The 14580-nt window shown below is 34.9% G+C and overlaps 1 protein-coding gene across 2 annotated transcripts in view; it reads left to right on the plus strand.

The window, feature by feature from the left end:
- CDH19 (cadherin 19) overlaps positions 1–13803 on the plus strand; it is a 90907-nt gene extending 77104 nt beyond the window's left edge. The window contains exons 10-12 of one of the 2 annotated variants that reach the window (XM_008704804.2): positions 6960–7077; positions 9033–9284; positions 12426–13803. In XM_008704804.2, the coding sequence (XP_008703026.1) occupies positions 6960–7077; positions 9033–9284; positions 12426–12916 (861 nt within the window). In that variant the 3' untranslated portion in view covers positions 12917–13803. Of the gene's footprint in view, positions 1–6959; positions 7078–9032; positions 9285–12425 lie in introns of those variants that run through there. The other variant, XM_040632445.1, reaches the window with a different exon arrangement.
- The last annotated feature ends 777 nt before the right edge of the window (positions 13804–14580 follow it).

Genomic DNA, 14580 nt, shown 5'->3' on the forward strand with positions numbered 1-14580 from the left:
TGTAAAGTTCCAGTTACACAAGACGGGTAGGTGCCGGCGATCTGCTGTGCCACATGGAGCCTGAAGTTAACAGTGTGGTTTTGTGCACTTAAAAGTTTGTGAAGAGGGTAGATCTCATGTTAAATGTTCTTACCAAATTAAAGTTTAAAAAATTTTTAAAACAATTTCATGTGTATCTGCACAATATATACAAAATGCTATCATTTTCACATGCAATACATTAAAAATCAGTAAGGAAGTATTTTGTTTTCTAATACTGTGAAGATCATTCTTTAAAAAAAAAAGATTATTTGAGAGAGAGAGAGCACACAAGTGGGGGGAGGGGCAGAGAGAGACTCTTCAAGTAGACCTCCCGCTGAGCTCAGAGCCCAAGCGAGGTGGGCTCCACATAGGGCTCAATCTCATGACCCTGAAATCATGACCTCAGCCAAAACTGAGAGTCAGGCACTTAACCAACTGAGCCCCCCAGACACCCCACTGTGAAGATCCTTCTTGATCTTATTCCCCCCCCCCCCAGGCTTAATTGCTGGACAGGATGACAAATTACAATGTGTCTATCTGCTTTGGATAGATAATACATTCATCGTAGAACATCAGAATGCCAGAACAGTTGCCCTCCATTCTGGAGAAAATCAGGCACTTCCTTAATGATCTGGATGGATAAACAGAATTGTTTTTGTTCTTAGTGTGTAAATGCCCCGGTTGGGGAAGAGAGGAGGGAGAGAGTGCTCAGTGGTTTGCAGAATGAGTATAATAAATGAGCTGACATTAGGGCAATTTGCCTTTCCTGTTTGGTGGAAATAGTTCTAATTTTTCAAATTAATGATTCCCATTATCTTGACTGCTACCAAATATCTTTTCCAGAAGTAAAGTATAATATCAGCGATTTTTAGGTTCTTTCATAATAGTGTTCTAATGTAAAGACATTTACATTGCTCCATGCAAAAATTTTCTATTGCCTAAATTTCCATGATCCTGCATTATAATCTGGTTTTCTTCTGACCTTTCTTTCTTTGTTGTGTTCTGTCCTTTAATTATTTTTTTTCAAAATCACTCTCTTTGCTTTCAGTAACTCCTATGTCTTAATTAAAGTTCATATTCAAATGACTTCTAGATCTTTATGCCAGTTTTTCTCCTGTATTTCAAGCTGTATGCCTAACTAACTAGAGATTTCTATCTATATGCCCTAAGGTTACACCAAATTGTCTTCCAAGCCTGCCCTGTTTGTTTTTTTTTTTTTCCAACATCCCTTGCAAAATTACCGTAACTCACCAAGTTGTGCAGGAAGGATGTGTGGACATCATCCTTAATTCAGTCTGCTCTCTTATTCTTCATATCTAATCAGTCATTAATTTTGTTGTTTCTACCCCCTAATGGATGGAATACCATTGTATTCCTGTAATCTGTCGATTTTACTCTATCCTCACTCTTGAGACCCTACCAGGGACCTAACACATCTTCTGGAGTGAACCATGAACAGTTCTGCTGAAAGACACTCCTGTAAAATCAAACTTCTCATTATCCCGTCTCACGGCCCACAGGCAAGGATGTGTGCACAGTTGTTGCTCGTTACTTATCCTTATCGGCTAGGACTGAAGTCATGGCGACAATTTCCATGGCAGTCAGTTTTAGTGGTGGGACAATAGTCGGAAGAATATATTGTGTGTGCTCTTAGAAAGGGTGAAACGTTACTTTGACGATAACACCTTTCCCGGTGGGAAATCTGGAGCCTGGGAAACCGTATCTTCACCTGAGAGCGTGTTGTTGCCACCTTCAGTTTATGTAAACACTTCAGCAATTTTCCTATAATTTCTCATTAAAAAGAACTCACATTCTATAACTGTGATTGTTGTCTTTATGGATCACATCAGGAGCTTTTGAGTACAAACCGATTGCTCCCCTGGATCATGGCAACAGCTTGTTCACTAGATTCCCTATCTCCACATTCACACTAAGGATGTCCTCAGAATGAACATTCTAAAATGCAGATTTCCCCAGTCATTTGGATCATTGGATCCTAAATAAAAAATAAAATCATGTTTTTTCCAACTTAGAACTTGTCAGTGGACCTCAGTATAAAGTGCAAACTCTGTAACTTCCCTTCTAGAACATTCATGATGTCACCACTGCTCACCTCTGAAATATAATCTAATTTTTGTTTAGATGCCAAGTCCTCTGACCCCCAAATATTTAAGTATTATGTACTTTGGGTGTTTTATTCTGCACTTTTCTTCTTTACTTTAGGTATTATGTTCCTCTACCCCACTAGAATGTCAACAGTGGTGACAGAGATGCTTGGTCCTGGTCACTGTTGCACCCCCAGGACCTGAGATGGCTTGGTGTGCTCCAAATACCAATGAAATATTTGCTAACTGGATACCTTTGGGATATTAGTCAGATAATTTTATAATTTAATCTTTTTCATTTATAAATGATGATTTTACTTGAAATTTATAAGGTGTGTTTTAAAATTAATTTAACAAAAGAAATGAAATATACACTGAGATAAAAATTTAAGAAAGTAAAATTTTTAACTGAATATAAGTAGATATCTGTAAGTAAATGGCTAAACATTACATATCTATGACACTTAAATACATATATTTTGGTAAAAAAAAAAAAAAGTCCTTTTTAGAAACGTGGAGTATCTCGCTTCTGTCCAGACCATAATATTAAAATACCATGAGCTTCTCAACACTTTTCTCCTAATAACGTGCTAAACAAAGAAAGAAAACAGAAACTATAGACCAGATTTTCTTGTTAGCTCTAATTCTATTATTGTATTAATTAATACTTTGACCTTTTGAGCAGATATTCAACTGCCTTTTTGAAACCTTTATTTTATCTGAACAAGTCTAATTTTGTATCATTTCTTCAGTGGAGTGGTACAAAAAGTGACAGTCTTCTTCAAATTTGTTGACAATATTTCTTGACGATGGGAGAAATAATTCACATCTGTAGCTTGATGCAAGGTACAAATACCTAGAATAACTACACAAGCAGCAATTTAGATGAAATTTTAAAAATCCCTCCATGTAGTCTTTTATTGCCATTCTCACTTTTTGTTTAACATGTTTCTATTGCAAGAAATTGTTTATTAAACACATTCCAAGGAATTGACAACTTACATCAATACCTCTATATTGATTTATAGCTCATATTTCCATATAATGTAATCGTATTCAAAATTTATTCTCAACTAATACTGGAAGTAGATTTCATTGATACCTGCTGTTCAGGTAAAGAAACAGACTTAAATGTATTACCTGTTTGCTCCAAATCCACGTATGATACTTGCTTCTTTGCCTAGCTATCAAAGAAATTGCATGTTTAATAAAGGTCATACCTATATTTTTTGTGAAAATGAATGTTGTACTGATTTTTTAATCAACATAGTAATAATCTAAGAATGACATTTTAGTAAGCTGGCCCATTTGTGCCTCTTTTTTAAGAAAAAAAAGTCATAGTGAGAAGTAACTGGTAGACAAAATGATTATCTTTTTTCCCATGATTATCTTTAAAGTCAAATACTGTTTGTAGTTCCATAAAATGATCAAGTTGAAACTTATAAAACGGCCAGTGTTTAACTATCTTTGACGTAAAAAATGCAAATTTAATGTATTTCTACCTAATAATATATGATCTCTCTGCATTTCCAGTTTTCACATGGTATTCTTTGTATCTAGATCACACTTTCCCCATTAAGTCATATTTTTTACTCAAGTATTACCTCATTTACTCAATTCCACTTTGGAAAATCATTTCTTTTTCCTACATTAATACTCAGATTATTTTCTTCTTTTTTTTCCAACCATTATTTTTGGTCTGTATCTCTTCTATAGCAATTATATTACTTATTTCTCTGTATGTCTCTGTCTTTTATGAGACTTGATTTTGTTGGCCTCTTGTCTAGCACATCCATTTCAGTATTTTTTGTATGCAAACTTCATGAACAAAAACGGGTCTAGGGCTTGAACAGTGTGCCTTGGAGGAATAGAAAATGATTGCCAGGGGCTTAAGGGTGGGGCGTATGGGGAAAGGCTGGTAAAATAGTATAACTTTCAGTTATAAGATGAATAAAGTCTAAGGATCTGATGTATAACATGGTTATCAACTATAGCTGATAAAACTCTTTGTATAAATTTGCTAAGAAAGTAGAACTTTTAAAAATGATAAATATGCAAGGTTTTGGATTTGGTAATTAATTACATGGAGAGAATCTTCACAGTGTATGTATATTTCAAATCATTACGATGTACATTTTAAACATTTCTCAATTTTATTTTTCTCAGTAAATCTGAAGAAAATGTGCTCTGGGGGCCACATGCACTACTCATTTCACTCATGGTAGCATCAGCTTGCATTCAAAAACTGACCTAGCCATTTTACTTACCTAGAATATTTAGGTGACTTGAAGCTTAATCTAAGTAAATAGAAAATGGGGACAATAATAGGATTTATTGCATAGGGTAATTGTGAAGTTTGGCTATGATAATATGTAGAAGTGGTTATTTTTAGATTTTGTAGGCTGTCACAATATATTTCCATTATAGATTTTAAAGTGTTATAAATGGAAAATCACATGTATTGGTTCAGAAAAAAAATTGGACAAAATTCTACCCAGAACAAAGGGGAATTTAAAAATTTGAGCCCTCAGAATTTGTCATAATATAGCCATCCATGTTTTTCTACTTCGTCTCCTCTTCGCTTTTGATTTGTCTTTGCTGCTCTCATCAACGTATCCGACAGTGATAGGCCCCAGGCCAGTATATGTAAGGAAATAGTTCAGAAATCTAATCAAGGCAACAAAAGTTTTTCTTAGAATTTTATCTGAAAATTAAAACAAAAACCTTTCCATTGTCACATGAAAAGGAAAAAATGAGCATTCCTAGTCAACTTTTGTGTTCGTTACTGTTGGCTCTTTTCTAGAAATTTGTGTTCTCAAGCACAGTGTACACGTTCAGGGCTAGTTCAAAAGAATTAATGGTACCTGCTATGTAACTGATTCTGTTATGTCATTGGCTTCCTATTTTTGTACAGTGGCAAAACCCGTAAAGCATGTGGAAGTTCAATTTATAAAGCAAGTGTAAGCGGAGGGATGTACTTTAAAAAGAGGCCCGGGTATTGAAACCTATGCATATTCAGTTTATCTGTACCTATAGAGAGAGTAATTTAGTTAATTAAAATTATTTAAAAATTTATACAAAGTCAAAATCTCACCAGTGTTCTTAAGCCTCCATACACAGAATGAAAACATTTTCAACCTTTAGTCTGATGTGTGTATTTAATACAGAAAGTCAGGTAATGAGATAAATTATTCCTTGTCTAAAAATCAAGACTATGTGTCAACAAGGTAAACATGAGATTTTACAACTTGCTATCAATCTTAATTAAACAAATACACATATTATGAGATTACGCAAGTATTCAGGATACCATCTTATCTGTGAAATTCCCAACAAGACCCCGTTTTCATGAGGAAAACACCTTATAAACGCGTACTGACCGTATGACAAGCACTTTGACAAGCTATGACATATAATTCTATAAATCATTCCTAAAATGTAAGTATCTCCATTTTTTAAGAATAAAAAACTAATAAGTAGCAGGACGCCTGGGTGACCCAGTCGGTTGAGTGTCTGCCTTGGGCTCAGGTCATGATCCCAGGGTCCTGGGATGGAGCCCTGCATCAGGCTCCCTGCTCAGCGGGGAGCCTGCTTTTTCCTCTCCACTCCCCCTGATTGTGCTCACTCTTTCTCTCTCTCTCTGTCAAGTAAATAAATAAAATCTTAAAAAAACAAAAAACTAGTAAGTGGAAAAGCCAGCATTCAAAATATCAGAGTTTCAAGTCCCCCCCGCCTTCACCCTGGCTATTATGTTAATCCAAAATAAAAGCATTACCCTAATACAATGCACATTTATTACTGTAGGCATGGATTGAATGAAAATACGTTTTATTAGATTATTTAATTAACAGTATATGAATATGATTTAACTAGGAATGTGTTATAAGGAAAAAAATAAATCGATGTAGAGAAATAATGTACAAATTACATTCGTTTTATAAGACTGCGTGTGGAGAAATCTTTGAGTATAACATCATAAAATTTGGATCTGTCATCTTGCAACTAAAGATATTTTTGTTTGACACATTGTTAAAAGCACTTTAATTCTAGAAAATTCAAAACAATAACTTCTATAATCAATTTAATTTCCAGAATTAATCACAATCTCACTATGTGATCTTGACAGCATATCTCCTTTTTGACAATAATGAACCACTTGACTGACACATTCATGTCTTGAAAGAAAAGAATTAAATGTGAACTGATGTGTTCATAACTGCATTAGTTCACTTTTTTATGATCTGAAATAGAAATTTATTTGGTGAGGAACACTTTTGCTATAATCTTTATGGGTCAAAGGAAATCATGTACATTGCCCCTAAGCTCTAAATGCATTATTTCCTCAAATCAATTTGAAAACTCATTAGTTTAGCTAATACTTGAGTAAGACAATAAGTTTACCAACAGCTATGCTCTCAAATGAGCAGGGAATGTATAACTTCAACAAATCATAATGGCTGCTATTCAGATAAGGAAAGGAGAAGAAGGGAAGAAAGGGGAAAATCAGGTCCAAAGGATGGGAGGAAATCTTGATTTATAGCAACAGTTATTTTTAGAATTTCTAACAAACTTAACTGATAGAAATCATTTCAGCCTCCAACAAGAATTTATTATGTAGTATCAAAACACTCTTTTGAAAGGGGCAAGTAAACTTATTTTTAACCTGAGAAAATATCTTAACATTCTCCCCAAGAGAGTTATCCTCTGCAATATACACAAAAATTTTGGTAAAGCAATTTTGATAAAAGCTAATACGAATAATGATAATAATCTTATAACAGTAATTATATTCCTGAATCAAAAACCAAGCAACCACTTTCTATTTTTTCCTAGATAATTCAGACCATCAGTGCAGTGGATAGAGATGAATCCATAGAAGATCACCATTTTTACTTTAATCTATCTGTGGAAGACACAAAGAACTCAAGTTTCCTAATCATAGATAATGAAGGTAATGCCATTCACTCCTAATGGCTTTTGTTCCTTTCTTTGAGAAATGTGCTTGATTTTAAGGGTATTTATAATTTTGCTTTTTATAAGGTTCTTGCAATATGATGATGTTGGGAAATAGAGCAGAGAGTGGCAGTGAAAATGGTAAACAAAACCCGAAGTCAAGTTCTGAAAATACTAGCCCCATTTCTTTCAATGAGAAACACTTTTTCAAGTCATCAGTGGCTACAAGACCTTGCAAAAACTGAATGACCCTGCAAATATAATGGCAGTACAGACACAGTGGTTCCTTTCATGTCCTTGTAAAATTCAAACTTCAATCCATGGGGAAGAAAATGATATATACTTATAGTCATTAGCTTGATCGATTCACAGATATTTGGAGTCATTAATTAGAAGCTATAAATATAAAATTGGTTTAAGATTATTGTCCTTCCTTCAAAATGAAACAATTATATCAATCTAAGGACACAGTGTTCCAAAGGATTTTGTGTGGAGAGACAGAATATCTTCTCCTTCCGTACAGAAGTGGATTGACTTTGCCGAAAGCCCCTCTGTTCTTTTTTCTTTTGCTTCAGTAAAAGATTTTCTTGTCATAATATGAATCTATTTTAATTTTACTTTATATCTGAAAGATAAGAAACACCATAGGATTTATTACTCAAGTATCCATAGCCAAATACCTGCAGATGTCCTTCCATACACCTGATTTTAGGCTTCAATCTATGGGAGATCTTTTATGGGACAATAAATGGCAGGCATGTTCTCTTCCTTTTCTCCTTGTCAAACTTCTCAGTGAAGGAAACTCAGCTAAATTTAGGATAAAAAAATGCAAATATCAAAAGAAGAAATAAATTATAGCTTAGATTTGTTTGTATTAATATAAGTCACTGGGGCAAAATATGTATACTAAAACATAAAGAAAATAATTAATTTGGTTTAATGTTTGTGATTAAAAAATAATCTGATAAAATATGAATTGAAAAACGTAAACTCTCTTACCTTTTCAATCTGCCTAGTAAATAAAATCACAAGTTTTATGGGTTCCAAAGCATGATGGATAATTGTTTTAAAAAGATGATTTGGGAAAAGTGGTTGTAAGCAGACACACATTTTTGAAACACCTCATTTATTTGCATTTTACTGTTGTGTATTCTAAGTTTTGATTACTACAGAAAATATTTTGGGGGATGGCCATACAAAAAAAGAGGCGGAAATATAGGACTCAGACACAAGAAACTGCACTGAAAAAGGTTACTTAGAATATTTAGGGATTCAGGGGAAAACAACTTCAAAAGTGTCAAAGTATATATTGTTCATCTTTGTCAATTTTTTAAATGTTCTGTCTAGAAGAGTGATCAGTGCATGCTACTGAGGTTTAACTGTTACCTTAATTTTAAATAGAAAATGGGTTAAAAATGTCAACGTAAATGAACGTAAAATGAAACATCCCAATAGGATTTTTCCTACCATATAAAACTAATCCTTCTGTCTCATTAGTAAATACGTGCTGTGATACTGGCAGATGACTTTGAAAATCTTGTGTATTTATAGTATTTGTGAAAAGAATGAGTTCCTATTAGAAAAAGCACTATGTCATGAGTAAATAACCCAAATGAAACTCATACTGTCATCATAAATTTAATATCAGTAGCCTCTATAAAATATTGATATCTGATTAAAGAGCTGTTTTCTTTGTTGCACATTTACGTTTTCTGTCTTTATCAAAGACATTTTGGAACCGATTCATGTAATTCATCTAATTATGTAATTAGGGTTAGAGCAATGCCAAATCAATAATGACTTTTTGATTGGATTTTTTGACTTTTTATCAGAAATTTTTTCTTTATTATTTAAACTTACTTGATATTTCTATACTGTTGCCTGTAGTGCATATGACTGGTATGAATTTCTTTTATATTATTGAAAAATTATGCACATGGGTTTTTGTTTTAGATAACACAGCTGTAATTTTGACTAATAGAACTGGTTTTAGCCTTCAAGAAGAGCCTGTCTTCTACATATCTGTCTTAATTGCTGACAATGGAATCCCATCACTTACAAGTACCAACACCCTTACCGTACACATCTGTGACTGTGATGACTCTGGCAGTACACAGACCTGCAGGAATAAGGACCTAATGCTTGCCATGGGATTCAGAACAGAAGTCATACTTGCTATTTTGATAAGCATCATGATAATATTTGGTAAGTAGTGCTGAAGTGAACCTATCTTCATTACTGAAAATAATGTGATAAATATAAAAAATAGTTAATTCCATTTTCACAGCATGATATGGGTGTGTGTGTGTCTGTGTTAATTGCTCTTCTGAGTATGTTGCAATTCTTAAACTGTGGAGTAAATGAAAAATAGAGTGGCCATGCATTTCAAGATGAAAATCAAGGATCCCTGAATTCGGAGTATGTCGGCGTGTTTGCACATCTGCTTAGGAATGTTTTCGACACTGTGCATTGCAGCACATACAGTTATATAACAGTTAGTAATAATAATAGTGACCTTCTGTTGAGTGCTTATTAGACTCCAGGGTACTGTCTTGAGTGTTTATACACAGTATACAATGTGATTCTCACAATAACCTTATGAGGTAGTAACTATTATCACCTGCGTTGTATGAATGAAGAAAGTGAAACTCAGAGCGTTAAGTACTTTACAAAGGGTCATGCAGATATGCTAAATTTCCGTAAATGTACACAAGTCTATTCAACCCTGTACTGCAACTTTAGAGCCCTAGGACCACTGTGAAAGGAAGGAAACAGGTTGGAGGAATGCAGAGGGAGGGTTTTACTTGATCAAAGTGCTAAACACAAAAGAAATTTCAGAAAAATAGCTCCGTTTTCGCATAGATTTTATTTATTTATTTATTTATTTATTTATTTATTTATTTATTTATTCAAGAGGGTGGGGGGAGAGAGCGCGCACAAGACGGACAAGAGGGAGAGAGAGCGCGCGCGAGAGGGGCAAGGGGCAGAGGGAGAAGGAGAAAATCTCATGCAGACTCAGCGCTGAGTACCACTGGAGCAGGGCTGGATCTCACAACTCAGATCAAGACCTGAGCCGAAATCCAGAGTTAACCACTTAAGGGACTGAGCCACCCAGGAGCCCCAAGCTCTGTTTTTTTGTTTGTCGTTTTCAGAAGCAGTTTCCATTTTACAGATGAGACAGATGAACCCCAAAATGTTTTAGTCAGGCTTCCACAACTACAAATAATTCATTTAGCATCACCTTTTCTCTTTCTTTAACGTACCAGTCAGTATGTATAATCTAAACCGTCTCTTGCTTCCTTCGTAACTTCTTGTCAAAGTCAACACCACTTTATTACACAGTGTTGAGAACAATGATATCAGCCACTGGTTCTGTAGTCCTGCCGCGAACGGCCAGCAATCACTGGTCTGATGGATGAAGGATTACTCCGAACTTTGCTGTGAAAGAGAGGAGAAGGCAAAGGAGTCAACGCTCAGAGACGAAGACCCTTTGCTCTTCTTTGCTCCCACTTTTATTGGTCCTTGAGGATAATCACAAATCCTTATCACTGTTTCTTCAGCACGTGATGTGTGACGAAGTGTCTTACTAAAACTAGGAGGACCTGTTTACAGGAGAGATAAAATATGCTAATCTGCGTGTTCTGCAGTTCTGCTAAACACAGCCTAAGGGACAATGCAAACATCTCTTAGATCACAGGGTGACTGTTTGGGCTAAGAAAGCTTCAGGGAAGGCAACTCCTTGCGGCATTCCAAGGGCAGAGTGGTCACGCAGGCCTCGGCATTCCAAAGGCCTACACCCTTCTCCGAAACCTTCCATCGCCCCCTGCGCCCCCTGCTACATTTTAGCAAACCAGGTATTACTGCTGATTTCATGCTCTGTGTTAACCCCAACATAATCCCAAACTCAGTGCTCAAAATGGCATCTGTGTCCAGGGATTGCTTTGCCCTCACTCTTCTCATCTTTCTCAAAGCCTCAAAAAATCTTGCATTCCTGTTTACCATCCAAATCACCATTCTTTCCTACCCAGCCTCAGTTTTTAAGATAATTTTAATGGTCTTTGATCATAAAACTGAATATAGAGCTACATAGATGGGTATCAGAATCGAGTGCAATAAAAACAGTGTAGTGTTTAGAGGATGACAAGTACTGATTTTACTCATAGGTGCAGACCTAAGCCAAGTCCAAAAACCCCATGAGTAAACCAAGGACAGCCTCACAGTCAAGGGTATGAGTAAGATTTAGAGGGTGAGAAGGGTCAACCAGTAGTCAGTAGTTTTCTTTGAAAGTGTCGTGAATACTCTCTCCAGTTCATAGATTGAAAAAATTATTTATTAGCTCCCTTTCTATATCAACCATATATCTGAGCTGAGTTTCACAGTACCTGGATTCAAACTCAATGACCTTATTTCAAGAACACTAAAGGTAAGATTTATATAAAGTATTGCCTAATGTATTTCCCTTTATGATAATATTAATAACATCATTTCATGTTTGTTTCATTTCCTATAGGTGAAATTCTGAATAGTTCCAAGGCTATGAAAGGGTTGGCTATTCTTGATACAAACACACACACACACACAAAATTTTCTCTAAAAATAGAAAAAAGGTGCTTTGAAATTGTTCTATTTCTACATGATGAGCAAACCAGTGTTATGATTAAAAAAAATAAGTTTGGGTTTTCTGAAATTAATGTGGTATCACTGAGCACAGGTTCTAAACCTGTATCTGGTGGCATACACCTTGTAGTCGATAAATACTAACTTGGAAAATAATTATGCCACAGAATTTGTCTCAGCAGGGACTTTCAAACTGCTTTGTTATGCTTAACTCCTCTTAGCATGGATTATTGGTTACTAAAATTGACAAATGCGTGTAGATTGGAAAATGTTCCCTTATGCTACTTTTCTTTTTCAATATATAAAAAATACAATTTTAAATTGATTATCATCACAAAACAGTTCACTCTATTTTTATATGTTTTTCTGCTCTAAATCATCAGCCAGAAATATTGTTATACTGCCTTATGTCATTCTGCATGACCCTTTTGTAAAATTTCAAAAGCAAATACTGTAGTTGAGTTTTGGGGAGTCAAAAGTTATATGGGGATATTCCACTGTGCAGGGGATGATGTCACCAACCCCTGCATTGTTCAAGGGCCGACTGTATGTTTTCTTTTGCCTTACAATTATAAAATCTAAACTCATGTCTTGAGCTTTTAACAAAAGCAAGGATTGTAAAGTTTATTATAAGAAATATGTAATATTGATAAATATAAACTTATTATATTAACATGTTATATTTATTATATTACGTTAATTAATGTTCTCATGTGCTTTCTTTGTCAGGGTTTATTTTTTTGATCCTAGGTCTGAAACAGCGAAGAAAGCAGACCCTCTTCCCGGAGAAAGGTGAAGATTTCCGAGAGAACATATTCCGATATGACGATGAAGGGGGAGGAGAAGAAGATACAGAGGCTTTTGATATTGTGGCGCTGAGGACTCGCACCATCATGCGGGAACGCAAGACGCGGAAAAGTGCTGCTGCAGAGATCAGGAGCCTGTACAGGCAATCTTTGCAGGTTGGCCCAGACAGTGCCATTTTCCGGAAATTCATTCTAGAAAAGCTCGAAGAAGCTAATACTGATCCTTGTGCCCCTCCTTTTGACTCCCTCCAGACCTACGCCTTCGAGGGAACAGGGTCATTAGCTGGATCCCTGAGCTCCTTAGGATCAGCAGTCTCTGATGAGGATGAAAATTATGATTACCTGAATGAATTGGGACCTCGCTTTAAAAGATTAGCATGCATGTTTGGCTCTGCTATGCAGTCAAATAATTAGGGCTTTTTTATTTTTAAAATTTTAAAAATGCTAATATGCGTTTGGGCAGACTGGTAGTCTCTTAGGAAAGAGTTGCGTACTCCAGTTCTCGGGGTGGGAGAGAAAAGTTATAGAGTCTTCTGATTTCCTTGGAGTAAAAAATACCCCTTGGTTATTTCAAACTTCCCACGTGTTGTCCCCAAATGCAGATGTAGAGTGATGGTGACAATCAGCTCTTGCGTGCCAATGCAGGCCAGCTCTGGCGCGGAACTGAAATCTTCCTCTAGCATTTTTTTCACTACCGTCCAGTACAAAGTCTCAAAATTTTGAGCTTAATATGAGAAAGGCCCTGATTCAAATCAACTTAATATTATTTCATTTATCCATTTTTTTTCCCTTACAAAGTGAGAGTAAAGTGTTTGTTTTAAGTTCCTGATGCTATACGGAGATAAACTTAAAACACCCAGTAGAATCTGGGTGATTATATAAAACTTTTAAAAACTGTTTCTTTTTTATGAATAAGCAAGTTTCTGACTGAGATTCTATGATTCACAGTAGTTTGATATTTTAAATTCATTGTCAAGGTCATACTTGAAAACTGATTTCAAGTTTAGACAGATTCTTAGTATATGTTAATTAATCAAAGATACAGTATAGATTTGTATTGTCTTTGATATTTCAGATGTGTATTAAAAGGGGAGTATGAAAATATGTCTGGGAGATTTGTATGTTATTTTTATATGTAACAAGAATACATCTTTTTCATGTCACAATGCAATAACAAAGCACATGTCAGGGTTTACTCAACGTTAAATTTAAACTTTATGATAATCGTGGAAAGCGTGAAAAATTTTAAGTAAATTTTTATTGCCACTGAAATGATAGCAATAAATGAAAGAACTATTTGATTCAAAGTTGAATTAATATTCCAAAATATTATGATCACTCGTACTGATTCCTACCACGCACAGAATAAAACATGATAAAATTCTCAGCATTTCCTTTTTATTAAGAGCTTAGACCAGAACTGATTCTTCAGTGTCATTTTTTTTATTATGGGATATAAAATTAGGTGCAATAGTTACTTTTATTGTAACATTATGAAGGAAGTATGCTAAGCTGCTGGACATGATAAAATCCATGCTAACATTCAGATAACAAGCTTTATGATAGCATCAGATAATAAGATAATAAAACCCTTTAATTTTAATCAGCATTTTAAGAACAATCCTTTTTATTCTATTCAAATCAAGATGGAATTCAAAATTCATAGGTTGAACAGAAAGAAAATGGTGAACACAGTGTCCTCAAAATGGTTTTGTAAGTTCATTTCTTATTAGCAGCATGTGAAAATGAGCTGAACCAAATTGACCATATATGTTTAGGTAAAATATTTTGAATAATTTTTGGCTGAAGATAGTGGATTTGAATAGCTACAGTATTGTTTTCCTCTGTACTTGGAAACATAAACACCACACCATGTAATAGAAGCGAGGTTTTCCATCAGTATCAATTCAGGTATCATTATGTCAACAACATAGGTATCACCACTGTACAAAACCCCAAGACTGGAAATACAACAATTTAGGCAGATATTAAAAGTAGATGAGAAGTCATAAGCTGTGGAATATCCTTATGCATCCATATCATCATTTACTTAGGGAGGAGTACGAATACTGTTAAAC

This window comes from Ursus maritimus, unplaced genomic scaffold, assembly GCF_017311325.1.
Source record: "Ursus maritimus isolate PB19 unplaced genomic scaffold, ASM1731132v1 scaffold_18, whole genome shotgun sequence".
NCBI lineage: Eukaryota > Metazoa > Chordata > Mammalia > Carnivora > Ursidae > Ursus > Ursus maritimus.